General features: G+C 37.5%; 1 protein-coding gene across 1 annotated transcript in view; it reads left to right on the top strand.

The window, feature by feature from the left end:
• LOC121151048 (pregnancy zone protein-like) overlaps window positions 1–18886 on the top strand; it is a 43047-nt gene extending 24161 nt beyond the window's left edge. Inside the window, exons 17-36 of the mRNA XM_040972234.1 lie at window positions 1739–1838; window positions 4385–4568; window positions 5003–5231; window positions 5756–5882; window positions 6053–6174; window positions 6391–6442; window positions 10514–10597; window positions 11077–11253; window positions 11510–11597; window positions 12034–12190; window positions 12753–12827; window positions 13120–13294; window positions 13645–13868; window positions 14944–15162; window positions 15325–15455; window positions 15754–15844; window positions 16440–16508; window positions 17187–17289; window positions 18099–18140; window positions 18739–18886. Of these exons, the coding sequence (XP_040828168.1) occupies window positions 1739–1838; window positions 4385–4568; window positions 5003–5231; window positions 5756–5882; window positions 6053–6174; window positions 6391–6442; window positions 10514–10597; window positions 11077–11253; window positions 11510–11597; window positions 12034–12190; window positions 12753–12827; window positions 13120–13294; window positions 13645–13868; window positions 14944–15162; window positions 15325–15455; window positions 15754–15844; window positions 16440–16508; window positions 17187–17289; window positions 18099–18140; window positions 18739–18761 (2472 nt within the window). The 3' untranslated portion in view covers window positions 18762–18886. The remainder of the gene's footprint in view (window positions 1–1738; window positions 1839–4384; window positions 4569–5002; window positions 5232–5755; window positions 5883–6052; window positions 6175–6390; window positions 6443–10513; window positions 10598–11076; window positions 11254–11509; window positions 11598–12033; window positions 12191–12752; window positions 12828–13119; window positions 13295–13644; window positions 13869–14943; window positions 15163–15324; window positions 15456–15753; window positions 15845–16439; window positions 16509–17186; window positions 17290–18098; window positions 18141–18738) is intronic.
• The last annotated feature ends 506 nt before the right edge of the window (window positions 18887–19392 follow it).

Raw genomic sequence — 19392 nt, 5'->3', positions numbered from 1 at the left:
GAGACAGAGAAACAGAGAGGCACAGAGAAAATGAGCAAGAGAGAATTGCCATCCATTGGTTCAGCCTCCAGTGGTTTCAGTAGGCAAGATGAAGCCAAACCAAAACCAGGAGCTTAGAATTCAACTGAAGACTCCCATTGGGTTTCAGGGGCTCGAGCTGCTCTTGAGCCACCACCTGCTGTTTGTAATGTCTACATTAATAGGCAGCATGAATTGGAAGTGGAGACAGCCCTCAAACCCAGGGACCTTGGTATATACATGGGTGGCCCAAGTAGCATCAAATTGTTTCTTTCCACCCTCCATATTTTCTTTTAAGTATACACGCTGGGGCTCTCCTTTGATGTATCAGATTAAACCACCATCTGCAGTGTTTGTATTCCATATGAATGCCAGTTCAAATCTTGGCTATTCCACTTCCCATCCAGCTATTTGTAATGAACCTGGTAAAGCAGTAGATGTCCCAAGTACTTGGACCACTAGACCCTTATGATAAGATCAGGGCTCCTGGTTTCAGCCTGGTGTTGCAGCCATTTGGGGGATGAACCAGAGAATGGAAGATCTCTTCCTCTGTCTTTCCTTCATTCTGTGTGTCATACTACCTATCAAAATAATGTCTTTTTTTTTTAAAAAAAGCCTATATTTTGCTTTTAAAAAATTGATTTATTATTTATTTTGAAGGTAGAATGATACAAAAAGACAGAGAGAGGTCTTTTATCTGTTGGGTTACACTTCATGCAGGGGCCCAAGTACTTGGACCATCTCCTGCTGTTTCCCTGGTCCATTAGAAGGAAGATGGATGGTAAGTAGAGACTCCAGAACTCAAACTCAAATAGAAATGGTGGTACTGCAGTATGCAATGTTGGAGTTGCAAGTGAAGATTCAATCTGCTGCACCATATTGCATGAAACATTGGTCCCTGGTTTATTCATCTTTAAGAATTCATTTCAGTCCATCCTATATCATGACCTATCACAGGCAGCTGTGCCTCGGAGTGCATGGTTTCCTGTAGTCTCTGAGATAAATCAGCAGGTGGAGTTCTTCTATGACTAACCCTGAAGAAGTAGGAGGCTAAGAACTGATAAACATCAGGAATGTCTGAATGTATATTTTGGATTCAGACTTTCAGAGAAACGGAAAGTGAACAAAGGAAAAGGACAAATCAAGTAAGGGGAAAACTGAGTGTTCAGGGAAAGTCATGTTGTCCTATAAAATGTAAACAAAATAAAATTTTCTGAGAAATCTCCAGTATGTATGCAATCCTTCGATTTCTAGCACATGCTTTCTCTCTCTCTCTCTCTCTCTCTCTCTCTCTCTATGTGTGTGTGTGTGTGTGTCTGTCCTCAGAGATGTAGTCTCCTCCCCTCCCTCCTTATAGAGAAAAAGAAAACATCCAAGAATAAAATAGCTTCCCAGGTACAAAAAAAAAAAAAAAGAGATTAAGAGCCAAAATTGGGAGAAATGTATTTGAATCCCAATTTCATTCACTAGTTGATCAAGCTGGACCTTCTGTGACTTCATTTTCATATTTACAAAATAGCTTTCAACACTATTCACTATTTCACTGTATGAAAGTTCCATAATGATCAAATGTAATAGTGAAATAGATCACAAGTGATATTTAATAGATCATAAGTAATAGTGAAAGTGAAACAGATATAAAATCGAGAAATGATTTTGAATTGTTCAGGATCAGATTGCCACTATATGCCTTATCAAGTAATACATTTTTTTTCTCCAGTCTATAGGACTAAGCATGTTTACCAACTCAAAAATCCGTAAACCCAGGTTTTGTGCAATGCCTGTACCAATGGGAGGAGTACCAGCAGCAGGTAGATTTGGTAAGATGGTGCTAGAGGGTAGAAAAAGTATCGTTTTCCTGTGTTCGGTTGGGATAACTAGCATTTCTTTAAGTATTGGCTGTTAAGACAGCAGAATCTGCAGCAGCTTTTTCAAAGTTGCCAAAAACCCGCCTCCCCCATTTTAATTGATAGTCAGGTACTCTTCCCTCCTCGACACCAGGATCAACAATTTTTTAAATATTTTGTTCTAGCCCTCAGTCATCTTGCTATTTTAGAGTCTATTGATTTCCTGGAGATTGAATGCCTGAATTACTCAGCGTAACATTGAATGCACACAATCCACACCCATTTTTTTTCTAAGATGTGTTTTCACAATTTTTTGAAAATCTTTAGTGTCAGAGTTTTTTAACCAAAATAAATTTCTCCTTTAATTCCATTTTCTGTAAATATTTGGAAGCACTTCATGCTGCAGTGGCTGAACATATAACAGTTCAATTTTTGTTTACACAAAAATCAGATTATGAGTCCAGCATCTCTCTCGGACAGCTCATGCCAAAAACCAAGTCAGGCATGGCCAGTCTGCCTTCATCTGGAGACTCCATCATCCCCAGCATGTTTGTCAGGGTCATGATCTTGGAGAAGAAAGAGCAAATTTGGCCCTGAATTCATTGCTGGGATAGAAACAGCATATTCCAATTCTGCCTGCACGTGTTTCCCTAACACAAGTGTTTAGGATCTTATAGATATGAACTATCTCTTACATATATTTTTTATGAAATTGAAAGACTTTTTATACAGTGAACATATATTAAAGTCTCATTTTTTGGGCACACATATTACTAGTCTGTTTTCTAAGTATAAATGGAAATAATGAGACATTTAAAAAACAGGCTATTCTCTTCTACTTCCATCAGATTGTAGAAATTACGCTCTGCATATTTTAATGTAGTCTGCTCATCTTTGTAATAACAAGTTAGGGAGGTATGACAAATTTATTCCATTAAAAAAAGAAACATACATTTTAATCCAATAGATTATTTACCTAGTAAGACAAAAGATGAAGTTAAAGTTGACAAAAAAGAAATTAAATAAGAATATTCTCTGAACAGAAAGAAAATCCTACATAATGGGACAAGAACAAATGTTTTAGGAATTAAGGAACAATTCCTCAATCATACCCTGCCTCCTATGACCATAAACAAAATTCAGACTCATCTAAACCTTAGATAGCTCATTTTCTTCAAATCTAAACTCAGAATGACAATCTCAAGCTCACTGAGGTGTTTTGAACCGAAAACACCTAATTGTGATTCTTTCCAACAGCATGCTGTTTTGTTAAAAACGCTGCAAAGCACTATAAATTGTTTCCTCATGCCTCAATACTAAGTATGTATTTCCTTTCCATTCCTAAGAGAAAACATATTCATGAAATGGCCCAACAACTCCTCAAGACTTCCTCATGGCCTTATCACAAATATTATTTATTATTTATTACTTATTATTTGTTATCTATCTCTCCTTTTCAGGTACATTCTCTTATTCTTGTTTCTCATGATTTCATTGAAACATACATCCTGTTTGCCTTTCTGGTTGAGTTTTTCCACCTCAGTCTAACTTATGCTCTGTGAAAGGTTAATTACCTGGAAGCATTTCCTTTCTCACTACACTTATTGTGCATAGTTGCTACTTCCAGAATTCATAAAATCATTGTAATTAAGGATTTAAAAGGGATACTTGAAGCTATTATCTTATATAGATTATATGCATTTACAATTCCAGAGCTCTATATAATTATAATAAAAAAGTAATACCACAAAAATATATAAAGATATAATCGTTTTATTATAAAAACAGTTTTAAAGATACATAAATATTGTGTGCCTGCTGATCTCTAGAATAAAATTTCCATATTTATTAACCTAACAAGTTAATAAATCTAATTTATTAGCAATCGAATTTAACAAATCTAATTCATTTGTTCTATTACATACACTCAGTGTTTATTCATCTATGTGAAACATAACCTCAGCACAAGAATTCTAACAAAAGCATCCCTCCCTACCCATGAATCCTTTTGTCAGCCTTTTCTTGGAGGACTCTTCCCATGACCCTCTGACACCTGTCAATGGGCACCTAACATTGTACTTGGGCAAACATTTTCTGGCCAAAGTGTGTTCTTTTTGCTTTTGTGAGTCCCTGCTGTCAAGAACACCTAATGTTCAATGTTTATATCTCCATATTGCATTCATGGTTAAACCTAAGAAAATCATGCTTGAGAATCTATTCTTCCATGTTGTTCCTTCCTGATGGGAGCTAGCTCAACACGCTGACCAGATGGACAATCTTCTTAGAGAGAGCTGTACCTTTCCTTTTAGCTGTGTAGTGAAAAGCATTCGGCTCAATGCAGAGAATCAATAGGATTGGTAACAGAATGAATAGATTATGAACAAAGAAACAATCTGGGCATTGAAATTTTTCCAAGAGCCAACATTCTTTGGATATATTATCCTACTTGAAAAATAAAGCAAATAAAAAAACGACAAAAATTGATATAAACTTGAGGCCTCTGTGTTGTCTTCCCACAGGAGCAGGAGAAAGCATGCCTTTCCGTGGAGGGCTGGCGATGCCAATGCCAGGTGCTGGTATAGGTGCAGTGGGAGCAATGGCTCCCCCAATGATGATGCCTTTACTCTCTCAGACCATGCAAGTGAAGGAGACACTCCGGAAGTACTTCCCTGAGACCTGGATCTGGGATTTAGTGATGCTTGAGTGAGTTGTGCATTGCCTGGAGTTTAAGATGTGAATCCTGTTTTATGACCCTGATATTATCTTCATTCCTGCCCCCTTTCAGTTTTGCTGTACTCATTTCTGGTTAATATTTAGGCTCATAGTTCATTTCTCTCCTATCTAGACAAAGTGTTTCTTCACCAAAGATGGTTCTGAGAAAATGAAAAAATAATAGAAACACTTAAAAGGAGAGAGTTGAGGGAGGGAGGGGAGAAAAGGAGGGAAAAATAAAAGAAAGAAGGAAGAGAGGGAAGAAAGGAGGGAAGGAGAAAAACACCCAGAGACATCACTAGACTCATTAAAACTTAGATCAAGTTTAGCATTTTCCTCATCAGGTTTGTTACAATGTTCTATAATCAGCTATGCTTTGGGCTAAAAATGAACTTTGTTCACTCTACTCTTTTCCCTTTCCTCAGTTCTTCGGGTGGAAATGAGTTATCATTGAAGGTCCCTGACACCATTACAGAGTGGAAGGCCAATGCCTTCTGCTTGTCTGGAACCACAGGGCTTGGCCTGTCCCCTGTCATCTCTCTTGACGTCTTCCAGCCCTTCTTCCTAGAGCTCACCCTCCCTTACTCTGTGGTGCGAGGAGAAGCCTTCATACTCAAAGCTACCGTGTTCAATTACTTGTCTCACTGCATTCGGGTAAGTGCATTTCCCTGGAGATGAGTGAAAGTTGAAGAAAGTCACCCCTGAATACCTAGGTCTCCTAAACCATTTTTTGAGGAATCAGAACTGGTATGAATTATCCCAATTTTAGTGTAAAACAGATACCTGATAGGCACAGGGTAATAAGATCATTTTTTCTTGGGGCCTCTATATCTGTTTCTAAATTCAGATACCCTCTGTTAACCTTATGTTTCAATTGTGACTTAAAAAAATACTCCTCCCTTGTGTTGGCCCAAGGTGAAATGCTGAGTATCTATCCTAATCTCTGTCAGTGTTTCTGCACCCTTAATACAAATGTCTATGTGCTAGGGTTAGGCTTATGGTAGAAAAAAAGAAAAAAAAAGGTCTATGTGACCTAACGTTTCATAGGATCTACCTTGCTTGAACATTCTCCTTAGTTTCTGACCAGGTATGTTTGTCAGTCTCAGCCTCTCTCTCCTACTACTGACCCGTCCCTCTGCCTGTGTCCTCTCACAAACCTCTCCTTGGTGTGGGGACAGGTCAAGGTGCAGCTGGAGGTCTCATCGGCTTTCCTGGCTGTCCCAACAGAGAAGAACAAGGAATCTCACTGTGTCTGTGGAAATAGGCAGAAAACTGTATCCTGGTCTGTGACTCCATCATCTCTGGGTAAGTGGCAATCTGCTCACTAATTCTACTTCTTAGGTTGGGTGATTTAATCTGGATGGTCTCCAAGCTTGCTCAAGAGAAAGAGACTATTAGACATGTTGGGGGACTGGAAGAGAGGGAATCCTTCAATGCAGGATTGCCGTTTAACTCTTAAGAACCTTATTCCCCAGGAAAGGTGAATTTCACTGCTACTGCAGAGGCCTTGCAATCTCAGGAACTGTGCAACAATGAGGTGGCTGAAGTTCCCACACTTCAACAGAAGGACACTGTAGTCAAGACCTTAATAGTTGAGGTATGTTGGTGATCTTTCTGAGTCATGAGGTTTTTAAAAATTACATCATATAGCATTATCTAATATTATGTGACTCTGAAGCTTCATTTTCAAGAATTGAGATGGGTCTGCCAATCAACTTTTTCACCAGCATTTTTCCCTTTAAAACAATTGATTTTTCCCTTGATCCATTCAGTGTCATTTGACCTTTTTGTCTTTTTTCCTTTCATTATAAAGCCTGAAGGCATAGAAAAGGAAGAAACTTTCAACACACTGCTCTGTGCATCAGGTAAGTGTAAGACAGAGATAAATTCTGATGTAAAGCTACTTGGTAGAGTATAGAGCTATGGACTAGATTATCTTTGGAACATATTGTTCCTTAGGAAAAACAAAACAAAAAGAAACCCTTACACTTTCCAATGTACACATTTGAAGACTAGTTTTCTGATGAACAACACTTGGAATTCGGTTCTCTTTTTTCATGGGAATAAAGAGAGGAACTATTGAGTGTGTCAGTACTGCCACATATTACAGATAAAGAAGCAAAGACACAGAGCACGCAAATGCTTTGTAGTAAAGTTCTTGGCTAGCAATGAAGACTAAAGCCATTGATTCCAACACAGTGCTCTCTTCTATTACTCCAGCTTCTCAAACTTAGCTCTAAACCTGTTCAAAATATTGAGATGTCTATGTGTTAATAATACTCTTTCTAAAACCAGGAGTTCAAACTTAAACTACTTTATGAGGGATATTAACATGTCATGAACATGTAGAATACCAATATTTCACTAATACTATTAATATCATATGTAAAATTATAATTAAAATTTAGAATTCTGTGTCAACTAGCATTCTATTTCTTGTTATTTTATTGTTGTTTTTGTTTTCCATAATGCAGCATTGTAGGTATAAGAACTCCTATCTTTTCTTCCCCATTACTCCCTTCCCATTTAGCTCTCCTACCCTTTTCCTCTATATTGTTAAAGTAATATAGTCCTTGAGGACAGTTACAAATCTAACATTCTGCTATTTAAGTATGTCATGACATTGTAGGATACGCAGTGGTAGGAAATCAGTATCAAATTGTCAAAGTATACTTAACTCATTGGGAGTTCGCCTTTTCTTCAGGAGTACTGACGTATACTGCAATATGTGTTATAGTTTCCATTATACAGTTCATCTATGAGGATATATATTTGCATGAAGGCTGCCTTATATCAGAGATAATAACAAACCATATTTGTCCTTTGAGGACTGGCTTTTTTCACTGAATATAATGATCTCCAGTTGAATCCATTTTGTTGTAAATAATTTCATTCTTTTTAATGACTAGATAGTACTCCATGGACTACTATGTACCACAGTTTCTTTACCCATTCCTCTTCTGTCAGGTATCTGGGTTGTTTCCATGCTTTTTCTGCTGTAAATTGTTCTGCTATAAATGTAGGAATGCAGGCAACTTTTTCATATGCAGGTTGTACTTTATTTGGATATATTTCCAGGAGAGGGATAGCTGTGATAAACAGTAGATCAATTTTCAATTATCTGAGCATATTCCATTCTGACTCCCATATTCCATACCGGCTGCACTGAGCTACACTTCTACCAACAGTGGAGTAGAGCACCGTAGTCCCCCACATCTTTGCCAGAAGTTGCTAATTGATGTCTGTTGAAGGCCATTTTCACTGGAGATAGGTGGAACCTCAATGTGGCTTTTATTTGCATTTCCCTAATATCTGGGAAATAGCTCCTTTCGAGTCCTGGAATGTATCTGCATATTCTAATCTCTGAAATCTTTTATATTTTTGTTTCTTTTCTCTGGAAATGTTATTCCCCAGTATCTATAAATGTGATGCGCTTGCTAATAGTCTTTATTCACATATGAGTTTTAATCAATTAGTTTCAATTCTCTACATCCTGCACTTCCTGGTTGGGTTTGCTTTACCACCCCCTCATTGAAACAAATATTCACCTGATTTAACGTTTCCCATAGTCATTACAAACATCTGCTATACACAACTTTATTTATCTTAACTCTCCCATAGAAGATAAAGCTCTATGAGGCCAGAAAAGTTGTTTTAAAATGACTACATCACTACAATTTAAAGCTACATGTGGTGGGGTGGGCTTAGAGGTCAATAAGTTAGTTAAGACAGAGTACCTGGTGAGATACCTGAATCTCACTTCTGATTCCAATTTCCTGCCAATGCAGATGCTGGCAGGTGCAGGTGATGGCACACATTGTTGAATTCTTGCTACCTCTGTAAGGAAGACCCTAGCCTAGTTCCTGTCTTCTGGATCTGGCAAAGGTCATCTCAGGCTGTTGTGAGCATTTAGGAAGTTAGGTAACAGACAGGATCTTTCTTTTTCTATCTTTGCCTCTGTCTCTACCTCTCAAGTAAACATATATATATAGATATATATATATATTACAGAACTTAACAACATGCACAATACATCTTTATGGAATTAATGTAAATTTGGGAAAATTGACAATGGTGGGAATTAAAGAATGAAGAGAAGAAAATGAGCTTACTGCCTTGTATATGCTTACAAGAAAATCTACAGAAATTTGGCACAGATTCATATGATTAATATGAATCTCTTTGAGAGATTAATCATAGCAAAGAAATTATACCATTCTCAAGAAAAATGAATGTTTAGTCTAGATCATATAGAAGAAATATGTTCAAAGCAACAAATAAGATTTCACCAAATTAAAGAGTTTTTGCATAGTTAACGAAGCCATCAGCAGTGTGAACAGAGTGAAAAGACAACCTACAGAATGGAAGAAAATGTTTGCAAGCTGTATGTCTGGAAAGCATTTATACTTAAGATACACAAGGAACACAACAGCAAAAAAATAAAACCCCATAATTTAAAATTAAGCAATAGAATCTAGTAGACACATACATGATAAACAGGCATGTGAGGAAATGTTCAACATCATTAATAATAAGAGAAATCAATACCACAAAAAGATATCATCTCACTCCAGCAGGATTAGTCATTATCAAAAAGTGAAAGGTAGCTGGTGTTGGTAGGGATGTGGAGAAAAGGGAGCCTTTGCATCCTTTTGATGGGAATAGAAATTGGACCAGGTGTCAGGATTAATCGAACAGACAAGAAGAATCTTAACGGAGAAATGATTTTATTATTCTACACTACGGCCATCATCCACACTTTCAGGGTGACGCCCTGTATTTGAGAATACAGAGATTTTTACGCCCCAAAAGAACACAGATGTCACACAAAGGCTTTTATTAATTCTTATCTTATGTGAAGCTAGCAATTCTTAGAATAATTATTCTTATGTTAGCAAAACTAAAAAAAAAAAAGTAAGAGAGAAGACATTAACGCAGCATCTTGGTATGCTTTGGTCTGTTACTTACAACTCAAGAAGGGCATGAGAAGAGATAGTATTGAGACCAGGAACGCTCTCTTCTGTTATTTTTTAACCAGAGGGATGCACAAAGGAGAGAGAGCACTGTGGATTTCGGTCTGCTACTTGGTGTTCCAAGGTTAGACACAAGCCCAGGTGTTCCTGGCTTGTGAATCGCTCCCTTGCCCACTGATGCACTCAGCGACTTCAACCAGGTATTTGGGGAGATAGTAGTCTCCCACAAAAGTAAAGACTGCACTAACTGCACTACCACATGGTCCAAGAATTTCATTCCTGTTTATATATTCAGGGGAAATTAAACCTGTATGTCAAAGAAATCTCTTCTTGCATGCTTACTGTGGCACTATTCACAGTAGCTAAGAAATTAAACAACCCAAAATGTCTGTCTAGTGATGAATATATAAGAAAAGATTATTCATCCATAAAAAGATGAACTCTGTCTTTTGCAACAAATTGGATATAACTTTGTTATATAAAATAAGCCAGAACTAGAAAGACAGATATTACATGGTCTCACTCACAAGTAAGTTCTAAAAATAGGTTATCCCATGAAAGGTAAAAATGTAATGGTGGTTACTAGAGGCTGAGGAGGGATGAAGAAAGATGAACAGATATGAGGTGTTAGTTGTATAGGTGTAAAAACATTCTGGAATAGTATTGCATCATAGAATGTCTAAAGAAAATGTTAATGTACTGCGTATTTTCCTACATAATAGACTATTTAAAAAAGATAACTTTGTACGTTTTCATTACAAATAAATGTTGAATGCTTGAAAGGATAAATATATTTACCTTGACTGCATGCTAAACAATATATTGTATATAAAATAGAACATGAAATAGTCCTTAATGATTATGTACATTTTATGGGCCTATTAATTTTTTAATTATAAAAGAAGCAAGATTTCAATTCTTCCCTCTCTTATATGTGTTTTCTCATGTGCATTCCTTCATTAGACACTGGAGTAACGCAAAACATACCTCTGAAAGTGCCGTCAAATGTGGTTGAAGGCTCTGCCAGAGCTACCTTGTCGGTTCTGGGTAAGTGTCTTAGACGAAAGGAAACAGCTGTCCAGCTCTGTCACTGCAGTCACGATGCCTTGCCACCCGTGGCAAGGAAGATGCATTTTGCTACCAGCTGGAAAGGAGGTTCTATACTTGTTGTGCTACATTTGATGTCTTGATATAGAAGCAAAGAGGGTCACCTGGCTGTGTCTTCACCTTCACAGATTTACTCAGTGGTATTGCTTCTTAGTGGATTTTCAAGTTATTAGTAGGCCAATTTTAGGCCAATTTCAGAAAAGGTATACCACCGCTATTCAATTCGTTCCCAACTTACTCCATAATTGAAACAGTGACTTTATTTTTTCTCACTGTATGTGTTCCTATTTCTTATCTCTATACCTTTTATATTTGCTTGTTCCCCATCCACCACTTAAATAACTTGATCTCTCAGTTAACTAGCAGTTAATTTCCTGACAGCAATATCCTGTGATTTTGTTGTTGTTGTCATTTCCCAGGTGATATACTAGGCTCTGCAATGCAAAACCTTGAGAATCTTCTCCAGATTCCCTACGGTTGTGGAGAGCAGAATATGGTCCTCTTTGTCCCTAACATCTATGTTCTGAATTATCTGAATGAGACACAGCAGCTGACACAGAAAATTAAGGCCAAAGCCATCAGCAACCTCATCAGTGGTGAGAAATTACTTCAAAAGAATCCTTCATTGATGTCTGAAATATCTTTCAGTGAACTCAAATCAGCATCTCTTTGATTAAAAGCTGAACAATCCTTTTTTACTTGATAGCCAACCTATCATTAGAAAATAACAATGGTGTCATCAAACCTGGAAGACATAATTTCCCAATGATTCTTCAAGAGTGTTAAGATAAAAGCATGATAATTTTCCAAGGCTGCTGCTATTTCATAAATTGACAAAAACTTTCTTTGCAGGGTACCAAAGGCAGTTGAACTACAAGCACAGTGATGGTTCCTATAGCACCTTTGGGGACAAACATGGTAGAAGCCAGGGAAACACCTGGTAAGAATGATTTCTGAGTGCTGGCAGATCTGTAGCACTTCAAGACTCTGTCAAAAATCTTAGAGCTTGTCATGGAAAACTGGTAGTCTTTCAACACCTGCCTGGGTAATGATCCCAATTGGGTGTCTCATCATTTCATCACTCATGGCTTATATGCTCTGATGGCACAACAGATAGCAGTGAAATAGATTTCCTCCAAAAAGAAAATAGAGAGCAAAGGTCTCAGTGTAACAGTAGAAGACACTTCCATACTTTCCCATTCAAAGAGGAGAGGAAAAGGAGGAAAGAGATCATAAGTAACAGAAGTTGTTCAGGAAGTGCAGTTTAGAGAATCAAGTGTTCTCCCGCATTGAATTGTGCAGTTTGGAGTCTACAGGAGGTACATCCATTCTCCAAGAGTGGCGCTCCCCATGTCTGTCTCTTGTCTGCTGAACAGGCTCACTGCGTTTGTGCTCAAGTCCTTTGCTCAAGCCCAGTCACACATCTTTGTGGAGAACGTACACATCATGAATGCCTTCACCTGGCTCTCACAGAAGCAAAGGGAAAATGGCTGTTTCCAGCTCTCCGGCACTCTGCTAAACAATGCTATGAAGGTGACATCTTCCTAATTTTGTGGTAGTTCGTTAACATGATGATATGTGGGACAGATATGCTGTTTCTATGAATTCCTTACTCCTGGCTCCTTGTCTTGGAGGAAGATGGATAGATCCTAAAGCTCATGAAATCTAGCAATAAATAAACAGCTTTTTCTTTTTAGTTGGAAGCACATGGGTACCTGCCACCCAACATGACAGACCTAGATTGAGTTCTAGGTTCCTGGTTTCAGCCTGGCTTAGCATCAGTTGTGGTAGGCACTTGGTAGACTGAACCGCATATAGAAAATCTGTCTATCTTGTCTCTCTGTCTCTATTTTCAAACGAAAGTTTTTTTTTTTTTCACAAAGAAGCTTCAAGACCATGTGTATTTTTATTAAAGAAAGAGGAGGTAGTTTGGGACAGACTCAAGACCTTAAGGACAAAGGAGAAAGGGAAAAATAAACATCACAATGTAAAGAGAAGACACTATTTAATGAAAATGTCAAAAGAAAAAAAAAACAGAGTAGTCAGTGCTAACGAATACAGGTGTGTTTGAACACCTCTGTCTCTGACACCACAGGGTGGGGTAGATGACGAGGTGACACTCTCAGCCTACATCACCATTGCCCTGCTGGAGATGCCCCTGCCTGCCGCTGTGAGTACCAGCATATCCCGCATGCCTCCATGTCAAATAAAGCAATAAAGGTCATAGGACTTCAGATCCCTACATGAAATGATCCTAGTTTTTAGGTTGGTTAATTTTGGTTTGTTTCACTGGAATATAAAGGATCTTTCAGAAGCTGGAGGAGAATCAATGCTCCAGTTAGAATTACGTTGTTTCATGGGCATTGGGGAGTTGTTAATCTCACGTGCCTGGAGACAGTTTGCACCCTCACACTGCTGTTTTGCTAGTGATTTTTCTTTGTTTGTTTGTCTGTTTGTTATAGCACACAATTGTCCGCAATGCTCTCTTCTGCTTGGAAGCGGCATGGAACTCCATTTCAGAGGCCCAAGGAAATGTCTATACCAAGGCATTATTGGCCTATGCCTTTGCCCTAGCAGGAGACCAGGCCAAAAGAAATGAGCTGCTCAGATCACTAGATAAAGAGGCCATGAAAGATGGTAAGAACTGCCACTTCAAAAATTCACCTCTACCAATCACCACTGGCCAAATTAGGGAGAACACTATCTTAATTACAATGGCAATCAAATAATCGGCAAGATCTAACGCTGAGATCCTCCAGATCACATAGACCCTCACACACTAGTTTATCCTTCAACTTCTAATGTCACACATTAGTGGACCCAAAGACTCAGTCTGATTAGCCCAAGTATTACTTTACTCTCTTGACAAAGATTTGCTTGAGAATGACTAATGCTTTTCCTCACTAGATATTATCATTATTCATTGATGACATTCTTCTAGTGTCAGAATTCTTTACATGAAAGATTCTACCCTTTTCCGTTCAAAGAGGATTCGATCCACTGGCAACGTCCTGGGATTCCACATCAAGACCTCACACTGTATTATCAACCACGAGCTCCTTCTGCCGAAGTGGAGATGACAAGTTATGTGCTCCTGGCCTATCTTACTGCATTGCCTGCGCCATCTTCAGAAGACCTGTCTGTGGCGTCACGCATCGTGAAATGGATCATCAAGCAACAAAATCCCCGTGGGGGCTTCTCCTCAACACAGGTTTGTGGAGAGACTCCAAGAGAAAAATTACAATATGGATAACACTGTCAAAGCAGTAGAATTTTAAAAATTAGTTTGCTTTGGTGCAAAAAAGAAAAGTTTTTGAAATTCACCTATAGTTTTTTCTTCTTCTAAATGGGCATTTTCCATGAACTTTTTGAAGATCTCAGTGTGGAATGCAGAATGTTTTGCACCAAAATGAATGTATCTTTTAGTTCTATTTTCCAAAACTTTTTGAAGTGCCCTCGTGTGTAGACACAGCCATACTCCAGGCAGTGAATAACTAAAGAACTGGAGGTTATAAAATACATGCCTCCTATTTTCCACCACCAGGCAAGACTCAGCCTTATTCTTTTATAGAAGGTGACTGTTCTGTCTTCTTACAGTCTCTTGTGTCTCTCTCCTCAGTGAACTCCCATCAATATAAGTAATCCAGTCTTCCCAAACCAATCTTTTGTCAGAATCACTTCCCTAAGAAAATATAATTTTTTTCCAAGGCAGAAGTTCTGTAATATATTTACAAAATATTTTTTTTTCTCTCAGAATACATGACTGCATGAATCTACTTCTCCAGACCTTCTCCATTTTTTTTTTCTGGAATCAGCTTCCTGACTTTGTTATGTCTTAGAACTGTCCTCGCTCGGAGGCTGCCTGATGCTATTTTCCAACTATGGAAAGCCTTCTCATTATTCAGGAATGGTCTCATTTCTCACCTTGTGCAGACTTCTCTTGCTATTCTAGCTCATATTTTCTTCTACCTTCTCTGAATGTTTACAACAAATACTATTTAATAAATGTCTAGATTATTAAATAACCTCTGCTTGCATCAAATATTTGAGCCTTTTCTCTACATGTGTGTTATAGAGAGGTCAAATGTAGGAAGTTTTACATATTTTATTCCAAAGCAATAGAAATGTTCATCTTAAATAATCAGATATGAACTGATTTGGAATTGAGTTAATAGCTAAAATCGATGGATAAATAATTCTGAAAGAGAGGAGAGTTGGAATGGTTTATAGCCACCGTGATTTTGTTTTCTTCTCTGTTGAGATTTCTGTACCCATCTTTTGCTTAGGATACAGTGGTGGCTCTCCAAGCCCTCTCCAAATATGGAGCAGTGACTTTCACAAAAAATGAGAAAGGAGCTGTGGTCACCATCAAATCCTCCAAGACCTTCTCTGAACAATTCCGAGTAGAGGAAGCCAATCGCCTGCTACTACAGGAGGTCGCGTTGCCAGAGATTCCCGGGGAATACAGCACAACAGTGTCAGGGTCAGGATGTGTGTACCTCCAGGTGAGACTGCTGCAGCATGGGGGGATGCTACAAGACAGACAGTATCTCAAATGTTAAAGCTCAATAAAAAATTGTTTTAAAATTGCATGTTAAAGAGATGCATAATTCTTTAGACTATTAACTTATGTGATTGCAAGGATAATTTTTCTCTATTTGCTTTAGACATCCCTGAGATACAATATCCTACCCAAGAAAGAGGGGAAAGTACCCTTCAGTCTTCAGGTTACTACTGACCCCAAGAATTGCGGTGGAGCACATACTCGCAGGACATTCCAGATTAACATTAACATTAGGTAAAACCTAATTGTGGCTGTTTTTTTGTAAATGGGGATGTTATTTTTTTTTGGGGGGGGGGAGGAACTCTGTTGTCCCAAACCCCATATAATCAACATGGAATCCTGACAGTATTTCTTAGCCACAAACTTCTTTCTTATTGCAAAGCTTGATGACTTCGGAAATAGGAGAGTGTGAATTTGAAATGATGGTCTTCTCAAGCAACCTTAAGTGAAATAGAGAAACTGAGTGAAGTCCTGGAGAGAGGGAGATTTCTATCTTAAATGAATTTGCATTGTTTGTGCCTTGGCTTTACAGTTATACTGGGGGACGACCCACCTCTAATATGGTCATTGTTGATGTCAAGATGGTATCGGGCTTCATACCTGTGAAAACATCAGTGAAAAAAGTAAGTCCTGAGTGCTGCATGTATCAAAATCTGCTGCATGACGGATGCTGACTGGCATTTATGGTTCTCTATTTCATTTATGTTTCAAGAGGTTTCCTCCCTCAAACTTGACTCTGTAAAGTGTGCTTCCATCATTTTCATTCTGGGTCTCATGATAATGAGTTGTCTTCTAACCACATATGCAAAGAAAATAAGACCACAAGGGTGTTGACATATTCACACAAATACATGTTTGTTTTGTGTGTTTTTTTGGGAAATTCATGCAAAAAGAGAATAGAAAGATAAGCTTAACTTAGTGGGAAAAAGTTATGAAACTCATGCATAATTTTTCATAATTGCCTTTGACATGAACTTTCTTAAGAATTCTCATATATTTACCTGTATATGTAAGCACACTTATAGCAAATATATATTCATCACATATATTAATCTGCATACACAAACATAGCATATATAGAGAACTTTCAATAAATTTTGGATGAAGAATTCTAAATTGGCTGTTGGTATTCACCTGAGAAGTTATTTAGATAAGAAATGCACACATCCTGCTGCCAATATACAATTTCTTCATCCATGTTTCTGCCTTGGTCAACAGCTCCAAGAACATCCTCAGATTCAGAGGACAGAGGTGAACACCAACCATGTCCTAATTTACTTTGAAGAGGTAAGAACACTCCGAGACTCTTCTGGTTGTGTGAGAACTATGAGAGGCACCAGCAAGCCAATTCAGGTTCCAAACAGGGCTTTTCACATTCACACCCCTGGAAGAAGAACAGCTACAATGGGAAAGGAGGACTGGGCTGGTCGCAATGCTCGATTTACTACATTTAACCATTCATAGAATTCTATCATTTTATCTGTCCTTGGGCACATTATGCAGGTCACAAGATGTCCCCTCTCCTACATTTTGGTACAAGACAGCATAATTACAAGGTTGTATAGTATCTTAAGAACAAAGAATGGTGGGGTGGGCAATTGTAGTATCATGGGTTAAATCCCAGCTTGGAATTCCCATGTCAGTTATCATAGTCCCTGTCACTCCATGCTTCCAACCCAGCTTCCTGCCAATACATCTAGGAAGCAACAAATGATAACATAAGCGTGGATGCCTGTCAGCCAGGTGGGAGACTCAGGTGGCGTTTCTAGGTCTTGACTTTGACCTTGCCTAGCTATGACTCTTACAGGCACTTAGGGAGTGAACCAAAGAATAGAAAACCCCCTTCTCTCCATGTCTCACTGTCATTCTAGTTTCCAAGTATTTAAGGAAATGTTTTAAAATAAAAAAAGATAACTACTAACCAAGTCGATCACTGATTCTAACTTAGTTTTCTTTTCTCTCTAGCTAACAAATAAAGCTCTGGATTTCTCCTTCTTGGTGGAACAAGACATCCAAATAGAGAATTTAAAACCAGCTATGGTAAAAGCCTATGATTATTATGAGACAGGTGAGTGGCATTTAGATATGCAGAACTTCAATAGAAAATTATGACTAGATTAAAAGAGGTTGGCTTAAGTAAAGCAAGACTTCACAATCTTTTACTAAGAGAAAGAATTAAGTCTATTGTCTGAGTAATGATGTTCTTGTATCAGTCTCCTGAATGAAACTCAGAGGCATCCCTATAAATCACTCATAAAGCAATACATCATCTCTTCCATCTGAATTTTCCTGTAGAGGTATTTGACTTATGACAAACTTCTCCCCCAAAGTCTTAAAAGTACAATCACAGCAACAACAAAGTACCTGTCAGTACTGATTCGTCATGGGAGAACTTGTTTTGTTTTTGATGGGTACTTTTGGATAGTTTCACTGATTTTTGCAAATATTGTAATATGTCAGGAAATCGTTCCACTGTATTTATGTTGAACCAGAAACCTGCCAGCAGCATCACATGCAGTTAGCTTTGAGATTTACTTTCCTGTAAGATTAAGGAAATATTCAGGAAGCTCAAGGAAAAATCATAGCTGCCAAGGGTGACTACTCAGAGGCTTGTGGTTACACACAAACCATCATCTGTATGGGCTGTGCCTCAATTCTGTGCCCAAGTTCAGCTTTCTCTAGGTCTTGTCCTCCAAACAGGTTAGGACAGAAGTGAATCATTGTGTTGTTTGTATTGGCTGATGAAAAATCTTTGTCTTTTCTTTCTTAGATCACATAATTCATTGATTATTATTAATTTTTTAAATTATTATTCATTGATAAGATGCCTATTTCTGAACATTTCATCCTTTCCTCCCAAACACTTTTGCATTTCAGATGAATTTACTATTGAACAATACCATGACCCCTGCAGTGCTGGTAAAGTATTAACAACAAAACCTAATGCTAAATTAAATAAGGAAACATCTCCATTCATTGAATAAGGATGATTCTGGAGTCAAATGTGTCATTTCCATGTTATAAAAACCCCTGCTGCATTATTTGTGCGTTGAACTGTGTGAAATATTTGACAGTTTCTTAGGAGGAAGAATGAAGTAATTCCTAGTCACTACTGTCTGACATGATTTGTTTATAAATTAATCCAAGAATTTGCTACCACACAAGAAGAACCAAATTACCTAATATGAATTTATAGCCCATATCCAGTGATGGTATAGTTACTGTCCATGATCTTTATATGGTATTTTTAAATGTAGTATGTTAGTTAAGATCATGAAATCTGTCACTGTAGTTATGCAGATGGTAGAACACAGGATATGTGATATATAAAAGCTTCCTTTGGTTTTGTTAAATAATACAGTATTTGCCTCAAAACATTTGATTCTCCATTTTAAAATATGAAGACTTGGTAACCACCTTACTAAAATAATCGGCAACAATTAAGTTCAACAATGCAAATATTTAAAATTTCTGTAAGTCACAGAATTCTTCTGATTTTTCTTTTTCTTCTGTTTAGAATCTGAACAAGGAAATGCTTGAAAATGAATATTTACGGATGTCAGCACTTGAAACAAAGAACAAAGACTCATAAAAATAGAGGATAGTGAGAGAAAGAATGGAAGAGGATTCATGAGATTTCTATGTTGAATAAAGATATAGTATTTGCAATTCTGTAGTTTTTTGTTAATTATCAACTTTATACTTTCTTGCTGGAATATGATTTTTATTATTAGAGCACTTTTTAAATAAATGTTATAAAAGAGATTTGCTCAGAAATACTTACTTATAAAGTGGGTTTCCAAAAATGTCCAATCAACATGTTACAGCATCTGTCCTCTTATTCAACCTTTTGCATTGAATTCTGTCTCAAATTATTCTGTTGTGTGTTTGGGAAGTAGATATCCGAATGGATTTTTTTCCCCTTAGAGTTTTCTAATAGCCACAATATCATTTATTTCCTTGATAATAAAAAGGGATACCTCAGAGGAACATTTGGTTAGTATTAAATTCCCAGTGGAAATATGCTTAAACACCCTTTTAGTAAGTTTTAATGCATGGTAAAGTTGCTCTTATTTAGATAGCAATAGTGTGGGAGGTATGTTTGTTTTTCATTTGCCATAATAAGACATGCATAATTTGAGTGATAATTCATGAGACAGCATTAAAATCC

Source organism: Ochotona curzoniae, unplaced genomic scaffold (genome assembly GCF_017591425.1).
Source record: "Ochotona curzoniae isolate NIBS_2020 unplaced genomic scaffold, NIBS_Ocur_1.0 contig_2235, whole genome shotgun sequence".
In the NCBI taxonomy this organism is placed as follows: Eukaryota; Metazoa; Chordata; class Mammalia; order Lagomorpha; family Ochotonidae; genus Ochotona; species Ochotona curzoniae.
Note: the sequence above shows the minus strand (reverse complement) of the source record. Positions and strands in the feature narration are given on the sequence as shown.